This window comes from Pleurodeles waltl, chromosome 3_1 (assembly GCF_031143425.1).
Source record: "Pleurodeles waltl isolate 20211129_DDA chromosome 3_1, aPleWal1.hap1.20221129, whole genome shotgun sequence".
Taxonomy (NCBI): Eukaryota; Metazoa; Chordata; class Amphibia; order Caudata; family Salamandridae; genus Pleurodeles; species Pleurodeles waltl.
The window spans coordinates 351,260,678-351,275,581 of NC_090440.1; the positions used below are offsets into that span (position 1 = coordinate 351,260,678).

General features: G+C 46.2%; 1 protein-coding gene across 1 annotated transcript in view; it reads right to left on the bottom strand.

Annotated features, from left to right (window-relative positions):
• SHC4 (SHC adaptor protein 4) overlaps nt 1-14,694 on the bottom strand; it is a 271,212-nt gene extending 256,518 nt beyond the window's left edge. The window contains exon 1 of the mRNA XM_069222504.1: nt 13,349-14,694. Within this exon, the coding sequence (XP_069078605.1) occupies nt 13,349-13,921 (573 nt within the window). The 5' untranslated portion in view covers nt 13,922-14,694. The remainder of the gene's footprint in view (nt 1-13,348) is intronic.
• Nucleotides 14,695-14,904: the final 210 nt, after the last annotated feature.

The following is a 14,904-nucleotide window of genomic DNA, read 5'->3' on the forward strand; positions in this document are numbered from 1 at the left end:
ACAACACTACTGCTTCCACAGCACAGGACTGCCCCTTTACAACAATGCACTACTACTCAACCACTGTACCCCCACAACACTACACTACCACCCTATTACCACATTTAGCAACATTTACCACTGTCATACTGCCAACAGCAAACCTCTTTTAACTCCTATCGTTGCAGAAAACACTAAGATAGTGATGGAATGGCCTCTACTGCCTTCAAAATACTCCCCCCCCAGATCCAAATATTGGGCATTTGTGTGATATTCAGACATTATATTTTAGAGCATTTGAGTGAACAAATGTAGGAAAGGGCCTCTTTTTTAATGTTAACCTGTCATGTATGTTTTTTGACTGATACTGCTGGTTATTTGACTCTGTAGAGCGCTGGGGCTGCAGTCCATGCCCCAGTGCATGGGCTGTAACCCTCGAAGTATGTGTGCAATTGGTTAATACATAATTGACATATTTAACTTACATATGTCCTTAGTATATGGTACCAGATGTACCCAGGGGTAGTAAGTTAAATGTCACTAATGGACTGCAGCACTTAATTGTGCCAACACTACAATGACAGGGTGAAAACATGACACAAGGCCTGCCACTGCAGCCTAGTTGTGCAGTCCTAAAACTGCCAACTCGACATGGCAAAATAAACCCTTTTGTCATGTCAAAAACTTCCTTTTGATTATTAATAAGCCATCCTAGAGGAGGCCTTGGTAGTCCAGAAGGCAGGGTGCTACAAATTAAAATGAAGGGCATGTTCCTTTTGTGTTTAACATGCCATAACAGTGAAAACTCAAAATTGCTGTTTTCACTGTTGCAAGGCTGGAAGCCCCATTGGATAACAAGCAGTTACACTAGCCACATGGCGTTGGCCACAGATGGCCCAGCTTCAAAAGGGCTACCACCTCAGAGAAGCAAATGTGACTCACATCTTAGCCTGCCCAATTCTTCGTGTAGGTAGGCAGGCTCCAGAGGGGGCAAGCCTGTTGCAGAACCGGTTTTCCAAAAGGAGTGGTTCAATATACTGGGCACACCTCAGAGGTGTACTGATAGTTCTGACCAAGAGAAGAGGGGCCCCAACATCATGGATTTGGTCAGAGAGATGCACTGTGGGATACTATAGTGCCAACCTTGCAGAAATTGATGTAAAAGTGGGTAGGGTTGCCCTGTGGGAACAATAGCCCCATTGGCTAGTGATACCTCTCCACCCACAAACTCAGAGGTGGCATAAAAAGTGTCTCTCCTGGCACCCAGACCTCAGTATACTGATGGAAAGTGGAAGGCCTAAGAAGGACTGCTCCTGCTGAGTCGCTGGACGGCACAACGAGAGGCTGCAACAAGAAGGACATCACCTGCAGCACCCAAACTTTCACAGAGAGGACTGAGCCTGCTGACGAGTGAGTTGACAGGGACCCCAAGGGCTGAACCCATTCACTTTGCCACAAGGACTTCAGAGTGTCTCCAAGGGCTAGTGGGCAACACCCTTGTTAAGCCACAGTACCACAAAAGACTGAAGAATACTGCTTTTCCATTGGCCAGCTGGTCTCCAACCAAAGATTTGCCATGTTGCTGCTGCCACATGCAAGGAGATTGAGTCATGACTCACCTAGAGGTGCCCACCAAGTCTTGTGCCCATGACTAATGTTGGGGTGGACACATTATTTTGCCCAGTAAAGAAAAAGCAGAGGAATCTACAGAAAACCTGCATTTGGAAACCTGACCAGTTGACCAGTCACAATTGGACTCTTCTGGTGCATGCTGGGAGACTGAATCCTCTACTGTGTCGTGGAGTTGTGGATAGTGCGAAGGAGGACTGCGCCCAAGACAACTGCATCAGGAGAGCCTAAACTCCAAAAAGAACCAAAAGCTCCCACTAGAATTTCTAGAAAAGCAAGCTGACTCCAGTGAAGCCTGTTTTTGAAAATATGCACCTGTTACCCTAAGTAAAAAAAGTTGCAGGTTTGTAGGTAGCCTAGAGCTATGACCACAAGCATCCTAGGCTCAGCTAGGCTCATATCGAACCACTGAGTGAACTGCAGTAATTTTTTTAAAAACGTTTCACAAATTATTTAGAAACTTTGAAAAATCATATCTCCTGTTCAATAGATTTTTGTCATTTTGGTGTCTATTTAAAGATAACAATATAACCTATTTTTTTATAAATTGGGTGTCGACTTTTATTGTGTAGTTTTTCTTACTTATTAACTGAGTGCTTTGTAACTAATGCAACCCAGGACTGAGCTAAGGTTTTGAGAAGTGTGGAAGAACATAACTGGAGTGGATACATAATTGTGACGTTATGACAAGATGAGGTCTCACAACCATACCACATAATAATCCACTTTACTACAATACATTTTTTAATATCTAAACTCCATTACTACAGTTGGGCACTCTAACATATTCTGAAGTGAAAAATATTTTGTTAATACGGTCATCCAAAGGGTCTGAGAAGAAAGAAGATATGTGGAGTACTGTCTACTCAGCTTGGAAATCTTTCCCTTATCATGGCCAGAAACCTCGGGCTAGGAGTCCAGTAGTGAAATAGGAGACGAAGGGATGGCAAAGAAAGAGAGACGGGTCATACCTCTCCCACTAACATATAATGTTTCCTTGCTGACATCTAATCCTTTCAGTAGCCTCCTCCCTCCCACTGTCATCTCCTTTTTCGCTCCTCTCCTTCCACCGTCCTTCAGCCTTTGTCCCACCCTCGGTGCCAGTTTTCTCTGTCCCCCTGACCTTGTCTCATCTCCTGTGCCCATGTCCCTCACTCCCTGCCCATGTCTTCTTGTCTCAGTCCCTTCCCTATCCCTGTCCATATTCCATTACATTGTCACACGACACTCTCCTTTTCCATGTCTCCACCTCTTTCATTGTTCCTCCAACCATCTGTATCCCTGACCCTCTCTTCCTATCACAGTCCCTCCTTGATTCCCCCTTTCTGTCAACCTGTCCTTCTTCCCATGTCTGTTTCCCTCTCCCTTGTCCATGTTCCTCTCTCTACCCCGCCCTCCCTCTCCTCACCATCCCTGTCTGTCCCTATCCATGGCCCTTCCCCAGTCCCTGGCTCCTTGTCCCCCCCTCTGCCCTCCCCTTTGTCCCTGTCCCTTCCTATCCTTGCCCCTTTATTCCTTTCTACATCATTCCCACTGTTCATGCCCCATTTTCCATCTGTCCCTCTGCAGCCCATCTCTTTGGGCCTGTGCCCTCTCCCTCACTTCACCCTGGCCTCGCTGTCCTTCTGTCCCGGTTACCATGCCAGGGCCACGCATTTCTGTCTTTCAGCCCTCTGCCCCTTTCCCTCTGGTCTCCCCATCGCTTTGCCTCCTGTTCTTTTGTGCCCCATCGCTTTTTACATTTCTCCTTGTGCCCCTCTCTCCCTGTCAATCCTTTGAAAATATAACATTTACTGTATTAACGCACGTGCACAGGAAACCAACATGTGTACTTACATCTGAAAAACAGCTGGGCAAAAACGCAGCAAAGTCACGGTATGTCGGAAAGCCTGTCGTATTCTTCTCACATTTTGGTGAACTTTTGTCCAGCGGTTTTATAACGTGGTAAACTTGTGTCCAATAGTTTACATCTTTGTAACTATGGAAGTTTCTTATACGTAAACTCATGTGAAATGTGCCATGTTTTGAGACCCCCTTATAACTTTTAAACTCTTTAACCAATTTACGCCACATTTGGCTTGAACGTCGTTTCCTCTGAATTTCTTGTAAATTGATCAAGTGTCGAGAATCTCATTAAGGGAGTGGGAGTAAAAATGATATTTTCTATGAAGTGTGGTAGCAAATGTATTTATTAACCCACGAACCAATGTAGATTACTGGGAAGTATACTTGTGAGGTGTACCGGTCACAGTTTTTTAGAATTTAAACTGAAAAAGGTATGTAGATTCAATGTTTTCTACTTTTGAATTTTCTCAGTTTGTCATTGTATGAACTGTACAATTAAGCGTCCTAAAAAGCCATCATCCTTATGCAGTAGGATTTTTTTTTTTTTAACATTTTTCCTCGGTGTAAACATGTTTCACCCATTAAGAAACTCATTCTCCTACCAGTAAGTTGAGGGCGTTTGATGCGTCTTTCCCACCCTACCAAAAGATGTATTCTTGTCCTTGACAGGAGTATACCTCCAAACCTTCCAAAGGTCGGATGGAAAGTGTTTGTGAATACAAACTTTCAATGCTAATCACGTGTTGGAACGTTCACTCCCCACCCCTTCCTGGGGGTTTTACTCCCATGTGAGATTACTCAGTTGTTCAGTATGATTACTCAGGAGTAAAATATTTTAGCACTGCAAGGTCACTTTTGTGAATTTCCTTGGAGTGGTTAGTCTGGTTATAGGCGTGTGTCTAGTTGAGGGCAGAAATGGCTTTGTGAATTGGGCCCTCGTATTCACCTTCATCAAAACCCATCATGCATTTCTGAATAGGATACCCAGACTTCTACTTTGCAATTCCAAATGATTACCTTTACTGTTAGTGAAGCTTTCCATGAATAATTACTTCGATGCTTTTGTTCATATACAGTAATATTTTGCACTTTTAACTTTCATCTAACATAAAACATGTGTTTTACTTATTTGTTTTTATCAAAACGTTATTTACAATGGTGGGAAGAAGCATGGCCCTTCACTGTCCCTCTGTAGTCTAGCAAATGAACTGTGATTCTCGGGAGATCAGGGCTTAAGTAGGACCTGTCCACACATCAGCCACTGGGAGACAAAATAGATGGAGGCCAATGTATGGATTTCCCTTACACAGGGTAGTAACTGCATATGCCTCCCCTTCCTTTTCTACCCCAGCAAGTGCACTGACAGACCAAAGCCTTTATTCTCTAACCTTTCCCACCCATTAGCGGCTCATTGGAGAAAATAAAGAGGACACTGGCTGAATGTTCCCTACTTGTCATACAAGCTTCACTGAACAAGACTATGTTGACCTTTCCCTCAGCACCTCTCACAGTGAGTGTCGAACCAAAGGTGCAACTCTGACTACTCCCACCCACACAATAACAATTGAACATCTGCTCCTTTGGCAAAAGTTCCAAAATCGGAGATCTAGCTGGATAATTAGCATGAGTGTATTTGTCAGAAAATCCTTCCACTATTCCAGTCTTGTGCATTGCACCTGAGTCTATAGTTGCACTCTGGTAGATAGTAAAGGTTCAGTTGTTGACTCATTAAAAGTACAGGTGTCGCGAGAGAGAGAGCATACTGATTGAAACTGCAAGCTCTGGTGACCCAAGAATGTGGACGGAATGCTAAACAATGTCAAACATTCACCTCCTGTACAGAGATCTGGGCCTAAATCCATCGTTTTTTGCCTGCCTCCCATGCCGTTCCAGTTTGGACCCAGCTATATACAAATCAGTCTTGACTCTGTTCCCAGTGGGAACAGTCCAGTCCGAACTGCCAAGCCAGGTCCTTCCTGGACTGGAAACAAGCATCCTAGGACCGGTTTCAGAGTATCACCCTTCATCAGCCAGGCTAGCTTGATTCCAGTGGCATGGGGAGCACGGGACACACATGTGGGCATACCCTTCCCACTTGGAGCGACAAATGCAAAAACAACAAGTGATGTATGGAATGCTGAACAATGTCAAACATTCACCCCCAGTACAGAGATCTGGGCCTAAATCCATCATTTTTTTGCCACCCATGCCGTTCCAGTTTGGACCAGCTATACGCAAATCAGTCTTGACCCTGTTCCCAATGGACTGACCTAAAAATGGCCTCCACGAACTGTAATCCTCTTGGTAATTGGAACAACCATGTGACCTCAGTGGCAAACAGAAGATCAGTTGAACTCCTAAAACCATCTAAAACTATGATGAAAAAATGCCCTATTTCCTCCCCAATTCTCTCTCGCCCAAGATCAATCTCTCCCTCCAGTCCTGCCTTCTGAGCCAGTTATATGCCCCTTAGGACCACCCTGTCCTGAGAGTGTACGCATCTTCTCCCGATTCTCTCTGTGCCTTTGCACTGCCTTTATAGTTTTCATTTGTCATCAGTCAGCGCTAGATCCATTTTGCCTGCTGAAATGTATATTACATTAAATAAAACAGTGTCTTGTGCTCAGACGTGCGAAACAAATATGTAAAGAGATTGACACTAAGGCCTGTAATCGCACACAGTGTTCAGCCGTTCACATACGTTTCAGATTTCCCTGATATCCTGAATACCACTCAGGAGACATGGCCTGTAGAACAGACCAGTTACGACTTGTCAGACACGAGTCCTTTGAATTTGTTTTTAGAGAACAACCTGTTTATAATAACCTTTTCTCAACAGCAATCAGCTGGATGAAAACAAGTTGTTAATGAGCTGATGGAAAGTGACCTGTTTTTAGCAACCATGACCAGCTCGGGAACAAAAGCAACGAGTTCATGGCATTCCGATGTTAATCCTGTGACCTCCGAGAAAACTAATAGTGTGGCAAGGTCAATATGAGCCACAACGTGCCTCTTCCCCGGGGTCACTGGTGACTGGCAGATGTACCCCCAACAGAAATCTATGAATTACAATCATTATCAGCCACGCCAGGGCTAATCGGATAGTTTACTGCAGGTTCGAAGAATTTCATGTTCAATACGGAGACCTGGGCTACACAGCAAGTCATTTTATGAGAAGGTAAGAAACAATTCAGAAGTTTAAGTAAAGTTAGTGTATTCATTTTAATGAATCGTAAAATGACACAAGGGCCTTTCAGATGCCGAATACATTTATTGTTTTATGTTATGGAGGAGCTGGTCTACGTCTGACATTCCTTATGTATAAAGATTTAGATCTTCTTTATTTGACAGAGTGCTTAGGGTTCAACTCTGAGCCAAAATGGGCAAATGGGGTGCCTCCCTCAAGCTACTCAAAGCTGTAGTCAACCTGAATTCTGATACTTGGGTCCAAATTAAAATTGGCAATGGCCATAGAATCACCCGCAAAATTCCTATGCATAGTGGCCTAAAGCAGGGGTGTGTGCTAGCCCCCTGCTTTTTCAATATTTACCCGTCCGATCTTAGACAGCTATCTTTCTGACAGGGAGTGTGACCCTCCTAAATTGACAGCTGAACCACTAAGATGTCAATATGTTGACAACATTGTTTTATTAAGCCAAACTCCGATCGGTCTCTAGCACTTGATCATTCAATTGGCCCAACACACCCAAGCGTTGGGTTTAAACTAAGTCACAATAAAACAAAAGTTGTATGCTTCTCTGCCAACATACGGAGCAGCTACCCTAGTTTCAAGTGGACAGGCTCCGGAAAACCTGTAGAAGTGGTAAAATCATACAAATACTTAGGAGTGGTATTGGATGCATGACCATCACTCTCCAAAAAAACTTCAGTTTGCATTCAAACTTCTTCAAAAGAAGACTGGCGGTACTTCACAGTACTATTTGTTACAGGTTATCAAGGAAAATTCCTATTATCAGTCACATACGGCTCCGAGCTACTAAAGGGGAACAATGCCACCACTTTGAACTTGTGGCAATCGTGCCTCTTTAAACACCCCTTCCGGTTACTGCTACACATACCTCAATCACAGGTCAGATCGAAATGTGGCCTGCTCCAACAAAGACCAGTCAGGATTGCTGTCCTCACAAAACTTTGCTGGAAGCTTAGGGCAGCCCTACAAGCCTCACTGGCCGCTATGTCCTGGTTGAAAATGAGGAAGCAGCCCAACCATGCAAACCTGTGGCCAACAGTCTTTCAGCATGCCATAAGGTATTTAAACCTTGATAATGCCTGCAACTCAAATCTGGATATCCTCATATTTAAAAAAGAAATTAATAAGGCTGCAAATATTCAGCTGCTGATCATTGCCAAGGCAGAGCTGGTGCAGAAACAATATGTTCTGCATTCTTACACCACCTTGACAGCGCAACTATATCTGACAACCCACATTGCAGCACCCACACAACATTCGTTGTTATTATTCCGACTGGGTACTTTCCCTTCAAAGGGCTTGGTTCCTGCTTGGAAGCAGTGCTGGTCAGACAGCCAATGCTGCTTGTGTGGCAGTTTCAAAGAAAGCTTTCTTCATCTTCTGTGCGTGTGTCCCGCCCTTTCCCTTAGATGGTAACTGCTGTATCCAGCTTTAAGGGACCTTCAGATTAAGTCATGACGCCCTGCAGCTATGGCTCTTTTGAATGGCTACAGCACATAGCTATCCTCTAAGTCTAAGACTACTACATTTGTTTTACTCACGGCTACTCACACAGCAAACGCCGGTTCCTTCACTCCAAAACCGAACAATGCTTTAGCCGGTTCCAGCCTTGGCCTAGTACGAGCTTCTGCAATTAGTATTTTGTACCTAATTTTAATGTAATTAATTAATGTTATTGTCTTGCTGCTACCCACTCCTTTGGGTTCTAACATATATATTGCACTTATTTTAATACCAACTTTATTAGACTTATTTACATTGCAATGATTTTTATTAATTAGCAATAAAGATTCAATTTCATTTCATTAAGTATAAAGTAATTCCCTTGTGCAAATCATGTCACAAAAAAGGATATTAGTGAAACTGTCTTTTACAAAATCCGAAAACATTGGAGTCTACCATGTTAGGGATTTTTAATATACAATGGTACTAATATGAAGAGCACTACTTTAGTGAGAATGGTTCATTTGTTTAACCAAAAACAAAGATTGTTTCTACTTAGCACATCTTCACAGTCAATCACAGCTAACTAGGAAGCCTATGCATAAACCACTGATGCTGGTTTCGAGCAACAGACTCAGGCCATCTTGTGACACATTAAATGAAGTACCAGAAGGGCAATGGAAGAAAGAAAATAAACCCTGAAATATCGTGCATAGAACACATGCTTTGTCCCCTCAAGGCTTTGAAATCCAGCACTATTCCGAACTTGTTGTCTCCCTGATAGAAGGATCTTCAGGTATAGCCAAGGCTCTCCACTCCTGCATGGTATAATTGCACAGACACACTATTCAACTATTGTTGCAACAGCACAAAAAAACTGAAAAGGCAAATTTTATCTGATTAGTCAGTCCACGGATTCTGACCCTCTTCTCAGTGTTTGAGGCCCTCATCCACCAGTAGGTTCCCTCCTGTGCCTCATCCCTGGTGGCCCAGTGGAAGAGCTTCCTTGGTCTGCTGCTGCCCTGCCCTCTACCTCTCTGCTCTACCTTTTTGCTCTTCTTTTCTCTTTTTCTCATATTTTTTTTTCCTCTTTCACTCTGCCCTATTTTCTGCCATCTTTGGATTTTTTTTCTCTCTCTATCCCTGCAATGCCCCGTGGCCCGCACTGCCTCCAGCACTGCTTTCTCGCCTCCAGCGCCGCTTTCCCCAGCTGTCCAGCCTGCCCCACACACTACTTAATGGCGGGCGTGCCAAAGGCAAATCCATCTGTGCCCAGGCTGTGCCCAGCACCATGGACTCTGGCCTTCCGACATCTCACTGCTATGACGCCAGCACTCTCCACGCCCTCAACTCCGGACGTCACACCGCCTGTCGACTTGCAACACTGAACGACATCCAGGGCGTCTTCTCTTGCTGAAACTTCCACTGCGCCTTCTCCTACCACTGCATTCAAGCACCTCCCATCGCTGGAGCAACAAACACCAGGGCCCGACTGCCTCAGCTTTAATCTGCTCAACAACCGTTCCCTCCACAAACATGCCATAGAAATCTGGGACCTACTCCACACCGCCTCCCCCTACATCGCCTTCCTCACAGAGACCTGGACGAACCCCAGCTCAGCCCCAGACATCGCCACCGCCATCCCCGATGGCTACAAGATCACTCACAACGACCGCACCAACCGTCCAGTGGGAGGCATGGCCATCGTACACAAAAGCACCCTCTGCCTCACCACCCACACGGACAACCAAAGAGCAACATGGAACACCTCCACTTCCATGTACAGAGCAGCTCGAACCCCACCCTCCCTGGCACCCTCAACTACAGACCTCCCAGCCCTGGCACACCTTCATCAACTCCATCATCAAATTCATCGCACCACTGACTACATCCTGCTCGCCGACCTCAGTTTCCACCTGGACACCCCCAGTGACCCAAACACTGCATCCCTACTAGAAAACCTCACAACCATCAGACTCAAACAACTGGTCACCTCTCCTACTTACTCAGCAGGACACACGCACGACTCAGTCATTTCTGCCAGCGACAACATTATCTTCAGCCACACCTCCGAGCTTCTCTGCACAGACCACCACTGCATCCATTTCTCCTTCACCAAACCCACCGTGCACCACCATGCCAACCCCCTCCCCACAGAAACTGGAACAAGGTCACCGAAGAAAAGTTCACCACCTCCCTCAGCAAGACCTCTCTACCGACATCCACAGATACCAAAGCCTCAGCACGCAACCTCCACCGATGGATCTCTGACTGCACCGACACACTGGCTCTCCCTCAAGAAAGCCCCTGGCAACCAACACCCCAAGAAAGCAAGCTGGCTTACTCCCACCCATCAAGAGTATTTGAGCACCTGCAGACGGCTTGAGAAGAGATGGAGGACAGCAAGATCCTGAGAGCCCAAACAGCCTTCAAAACCACCTCCTCATCAAAACAATAAAGAAAACTGCCCTTCCAGAAAGGATCAATGCCAACGCACACAACAGCAAAGAACTCTTCACCGTGGTCAAAGAATTCGTCAAACCCAACACAGAGACAACAGGCATCCCACCCTCCCAAGACCTCTACAACAGACTGAGCACCTTCTTCCACTGCAAGATGAAGCAGATCTACGACAGCTCCGAAAACCAAGACCCCTTCCACCTCACCCGCCACCACCATACCCAATGATGCTGGACCCCACCAGATCCTGCTCAATTGGACCCCCCCACCAGAGACAACACCCTCAAGATCATGAATAGCATCCACTCCAGATCCCCCTCTGAACCCTGCCTGCCCCGTATATTCCACAGAGCCGCCACCAACATCGTCACCGAGCTCTGCCACACCATCAACTGCTCCATCAAGAAGGCCGCCTTCCCTGAAGACTGAAGACATGCTCAAAGCCCTGCTGAAAAAGCCATCTGCCAACTCAATGGAGCTCAAGAACTTGAGACCCATCTCTCTGCTCCCCTACCCTCCATAGACATCGAGAAGGCCATCAACGCCTAGCTCTCCAAATGAATCAAAGCCAACCACACCCTGGACCTCTCCCAATCCGGTTTCCGAGGCAACCATAGCACCAAGACGGCCCTCCTCACTGCTACCGACTACATCTGCTCCCTCCTCGACCGAGGCAAAGCAGAAACCCTCATCCTCCTGGACCTCTTGATCACCTTCGACACTGTCTCCAAACGCAGCCTATGCTCAAGACTCCACGGCACCGGCATACATGCAAAAGTCCTGGAATGGATCTGCTCTTTCCTCACCGGCCAAATGCAGAGAGTCAGGCTTCCACCGTTCCTTTCAGAGCCCACAGAGATTAGCTGAGGAGTGCCCCAGGGCTCCTTTCTGAGCCCCAGCCTCTTCAACATCTACATGGTCCGCTCGCAGATATCATCCGGAACCACGGACTTAACATCCTCTCTTACGCTGACAACACCCAGCTGATCCTCTCCCTCACCAATGAACCCACAGTCGCCAAAAGCAACTTCCACAACAGGGTGAAGGCCGTGGCCACTTGAAGGAGGAACAGCTGCCTCAAGCTCAATTCATACAAGACCGAAGTCCTCATCCTGGGCTCCATCCCATCTGCTTGGGACTACTCCTGGTGGCAACCGCGCTGAGTACCCCCTCACATACCCCCCGACCAAGCACTAAACCTCAGTATCATACTGGACTCCTCGCTCACCATGAACCACCAGATCAATTCTCATCATCCTGTTTTCATACGCTGCGACTGCTCTGAAAAATCTTCAGTGGCTCCCCACAGAGTCCAGGAAGAAGGTCACCCACGCACTCATCAGAAGCAGACTCGACTACGCCAACACATTCTATGCCAGCATCACCCAGAAACTCTTCAAGAAACTTCAGAACATCCAAAATGCCGCTGCCAGACTTGTCCTAAACACTTCCCTGCCACAGCCACATCACCGAGCACCTGAGAGAACTCCACTTGCTCCCTGTTAACAAAAGAGTCACTTTCAAACGCCTCACATACGCCTACAAAGCCCTCCATGACGCAGGACTGGTGTACCTCAACCACTGCCTCTCATTCCACACATTCACCAGAAAATTCAGCTCCACCCAGCTATCCCTGGCAAACGTCCCACGGATCCGTAAGACCAGGACTGGAGAAAAATATTTTTTCTACGTCGACGCAAAGACCTGGAACACCCTGCCCCTCCACCTTAGGCTATCTCCGTCGCTGCCCCAATCCAGAAAGGAACTCAAGACCTGGCTCTTCGACTGAACCACAGCTCTTAGTCAGATCAGCAGCCCTCCCAGTGCCTTGAGACCCTTATAGGTGAGTAGTCGCATTTTACAAACCCCTGATTGATTGATTGATTGATCAGTCAGACTTACACTGATCAACAGGTAAAGCGGTCGCGCCGATGTTTCTTTGTATGATCTTTAATGCCAGTAATGGACATTTGATTGCATTGGTTCCGCCAGTGTAACAGTACATAACACACCTTAAATACTAGACTGCACATGTGGAAAGTGACATGCTTTTTAGGAGAAAGGGGGATTCAGGTGGGGTAGCTTAGTTGGTTCATGCAACTACAGAAGAGATTTTGTGGTCCCTATCAGTCAGAGTTTCAGATTCCAGGAGGTGAACTCAGTTTTCCAACCAATGAATCAATAACTCTGAGTTGAGTAATGCACTTCACATAACAGTGCTTAGAAGTCCATGGGTATTTCCTTTCTAAAATCATGTTCTTATAAACCAACTCACATCTTACATTTATCTTAGGAAAAACAAGACCTGAGGAATAGTGCGAGACTGCTCACAGCTTAAAACTTGGGTTTGGCCGGCCATAAAATAGCTAGTGCTTACGAAACGTTTCGTCTCACGTGCAGCATGGCATGTTTAATATATTATATGAGTAGGGCAATACACTACTTATTTACACCTTTAACTGCTTACACTTGCCATTTGAACTCATTTGCCACACTAATTTGTCATTGACATCAGTAAGTTTATGTTTTTGTTTGTCCACTAGCACTGGTACTATGCAAAGTTATGCCCAAAAAAAAGTTACGCAAAGTTGTGCAAAACTATTGCAAATGTATTGTCGACGTCTCTTACACTGAATTAATCTTTGAAATGAACTTTACCTAAAAGAAAAAGTATTTTTTAGCTTAAGGAAAGAATAAGAACAAACGTTGTTGAAAAGTTTGGCTTTAAAGCAGCGAGCATGGTGGGCATCGTATAAAAGACATGCCCGGAAGATAACTTACCCGCACAGAGTAGGTGGTACCAGTCTCCAGGAAGCTGTCGCTGTTGGAGAGAAGGGTCTTGCGTGGGGTCTTGGGAGACATCGGCTCCTGTAGGCCCATGAGCAGAATGTCGTCCAGAGGCTTTCCAAGGATGTCCTGCTCCTGCTGCGGAGAGGAAGACATATAGCTACTAAAGCTGACCTCTGTGGAAACAGGGCTGGCCGGCGTGCTCTCCGATAGTTTTATCCTTGGCACATCTTTTGACCCCAGTGAAAAATGTCGAAGCCCAAGCAGGCTGGCAGGGTTAGACAATTTTAGATTTGCCATCTTGGGAATGAGAGTGCAGAAGGTGGTCGAGCTGTCCTGGGCCACCAAGGTGACATCCTCTGTTGGCAAACTCCGTGACAAGGAGGAAGGAGCGGGGAGAGGCGCGCCTTTGACACGAAGAGGCGCGCTTTGGCGGCCATCCTCTACGGATGTGACAGAGTCATTCCGAAAGCGGCTGTATTTGGTCCTGTGGAGCATCCCTAGGTTTCTGGAGGGTCCAAAGTGCAGTCTGTGTCCTTTGGAAGTATGCCGGTCGCGTTCTCTCATAGCCTTCGGATTCTCTTAAAGAGCCTTCTGCCATAAAGCGTCTTTCTTCTCGCGCCCAAACCAGAGCATGGGTGAGCGCTTCGGCACAGCAATAACAAAGAGGGATTCCCCTGCTAAATGGTATTCAATTATTTATGAGGACTCGAGCAGCGCAAAGGGCTTATATCCATTAATCTAGGAAATAAACCAAATAAAACCTGTTAGGAAGACACTAGCAGTATAATTTGGAGAGTCCCAGGACACCATCTCGGTATTAACCAGCCAGGCGCTTCCGTCAGCATCCTGTCCTTCCGGGAACAGGACGCTGGACCACCGCTCGCAGAAGCATTTCGTCGAAACCGTTACCTCGCTGACGTGAAACAACGAACCAAACGTGCGAAAGGGGTTCGTCCAACAGAGGCCGCGGGCTTCCTTCAGGATAACGGTACAGGTGGTAAAACAGCGGAGCTCCTTCAGATCCTTTCAAGGCATGGCTTCATGGGAAATGGAAATTAATGGATAACAATCTTAAAACGGGTTCAGCGGTGTTGGTTACAAATTCGCCGTGCAGGATGCCGTCTGCAGCCTTGCAAGATGTTCAGGGATGGATATAGGTACAAGGCACGCTAGACTGTTATTGCAGATGGCCTCAGACTAAATCGCCCAAAATATATTATCGCCTGTCCTGTGGGTGTGTGTCTCTGGCTTTTTTCCTCAGCCTCTCATTCACGCACGACTACAGGCAATGGCGATTTCAAGGCTGCTGCCGTTTTTATGAATGAACTTCTCTGAATGAATTGCTCGCAGTGTGCAGCCTCATAAATCTGTGAATGAAGCAGAGAGCCGCTGTAATTGACTGGCAGCCCCAGGGGTGTTTCATTTGCAGCCTATCAGAAGGGACCAGGATGACTCATTCACTATAAATATACTGGACTAGTGGCACGGAGATATCGAGGTTTTGTGAATAAAGATTTTTATAATTCGTCGATGTCAAAGAGTTCGAA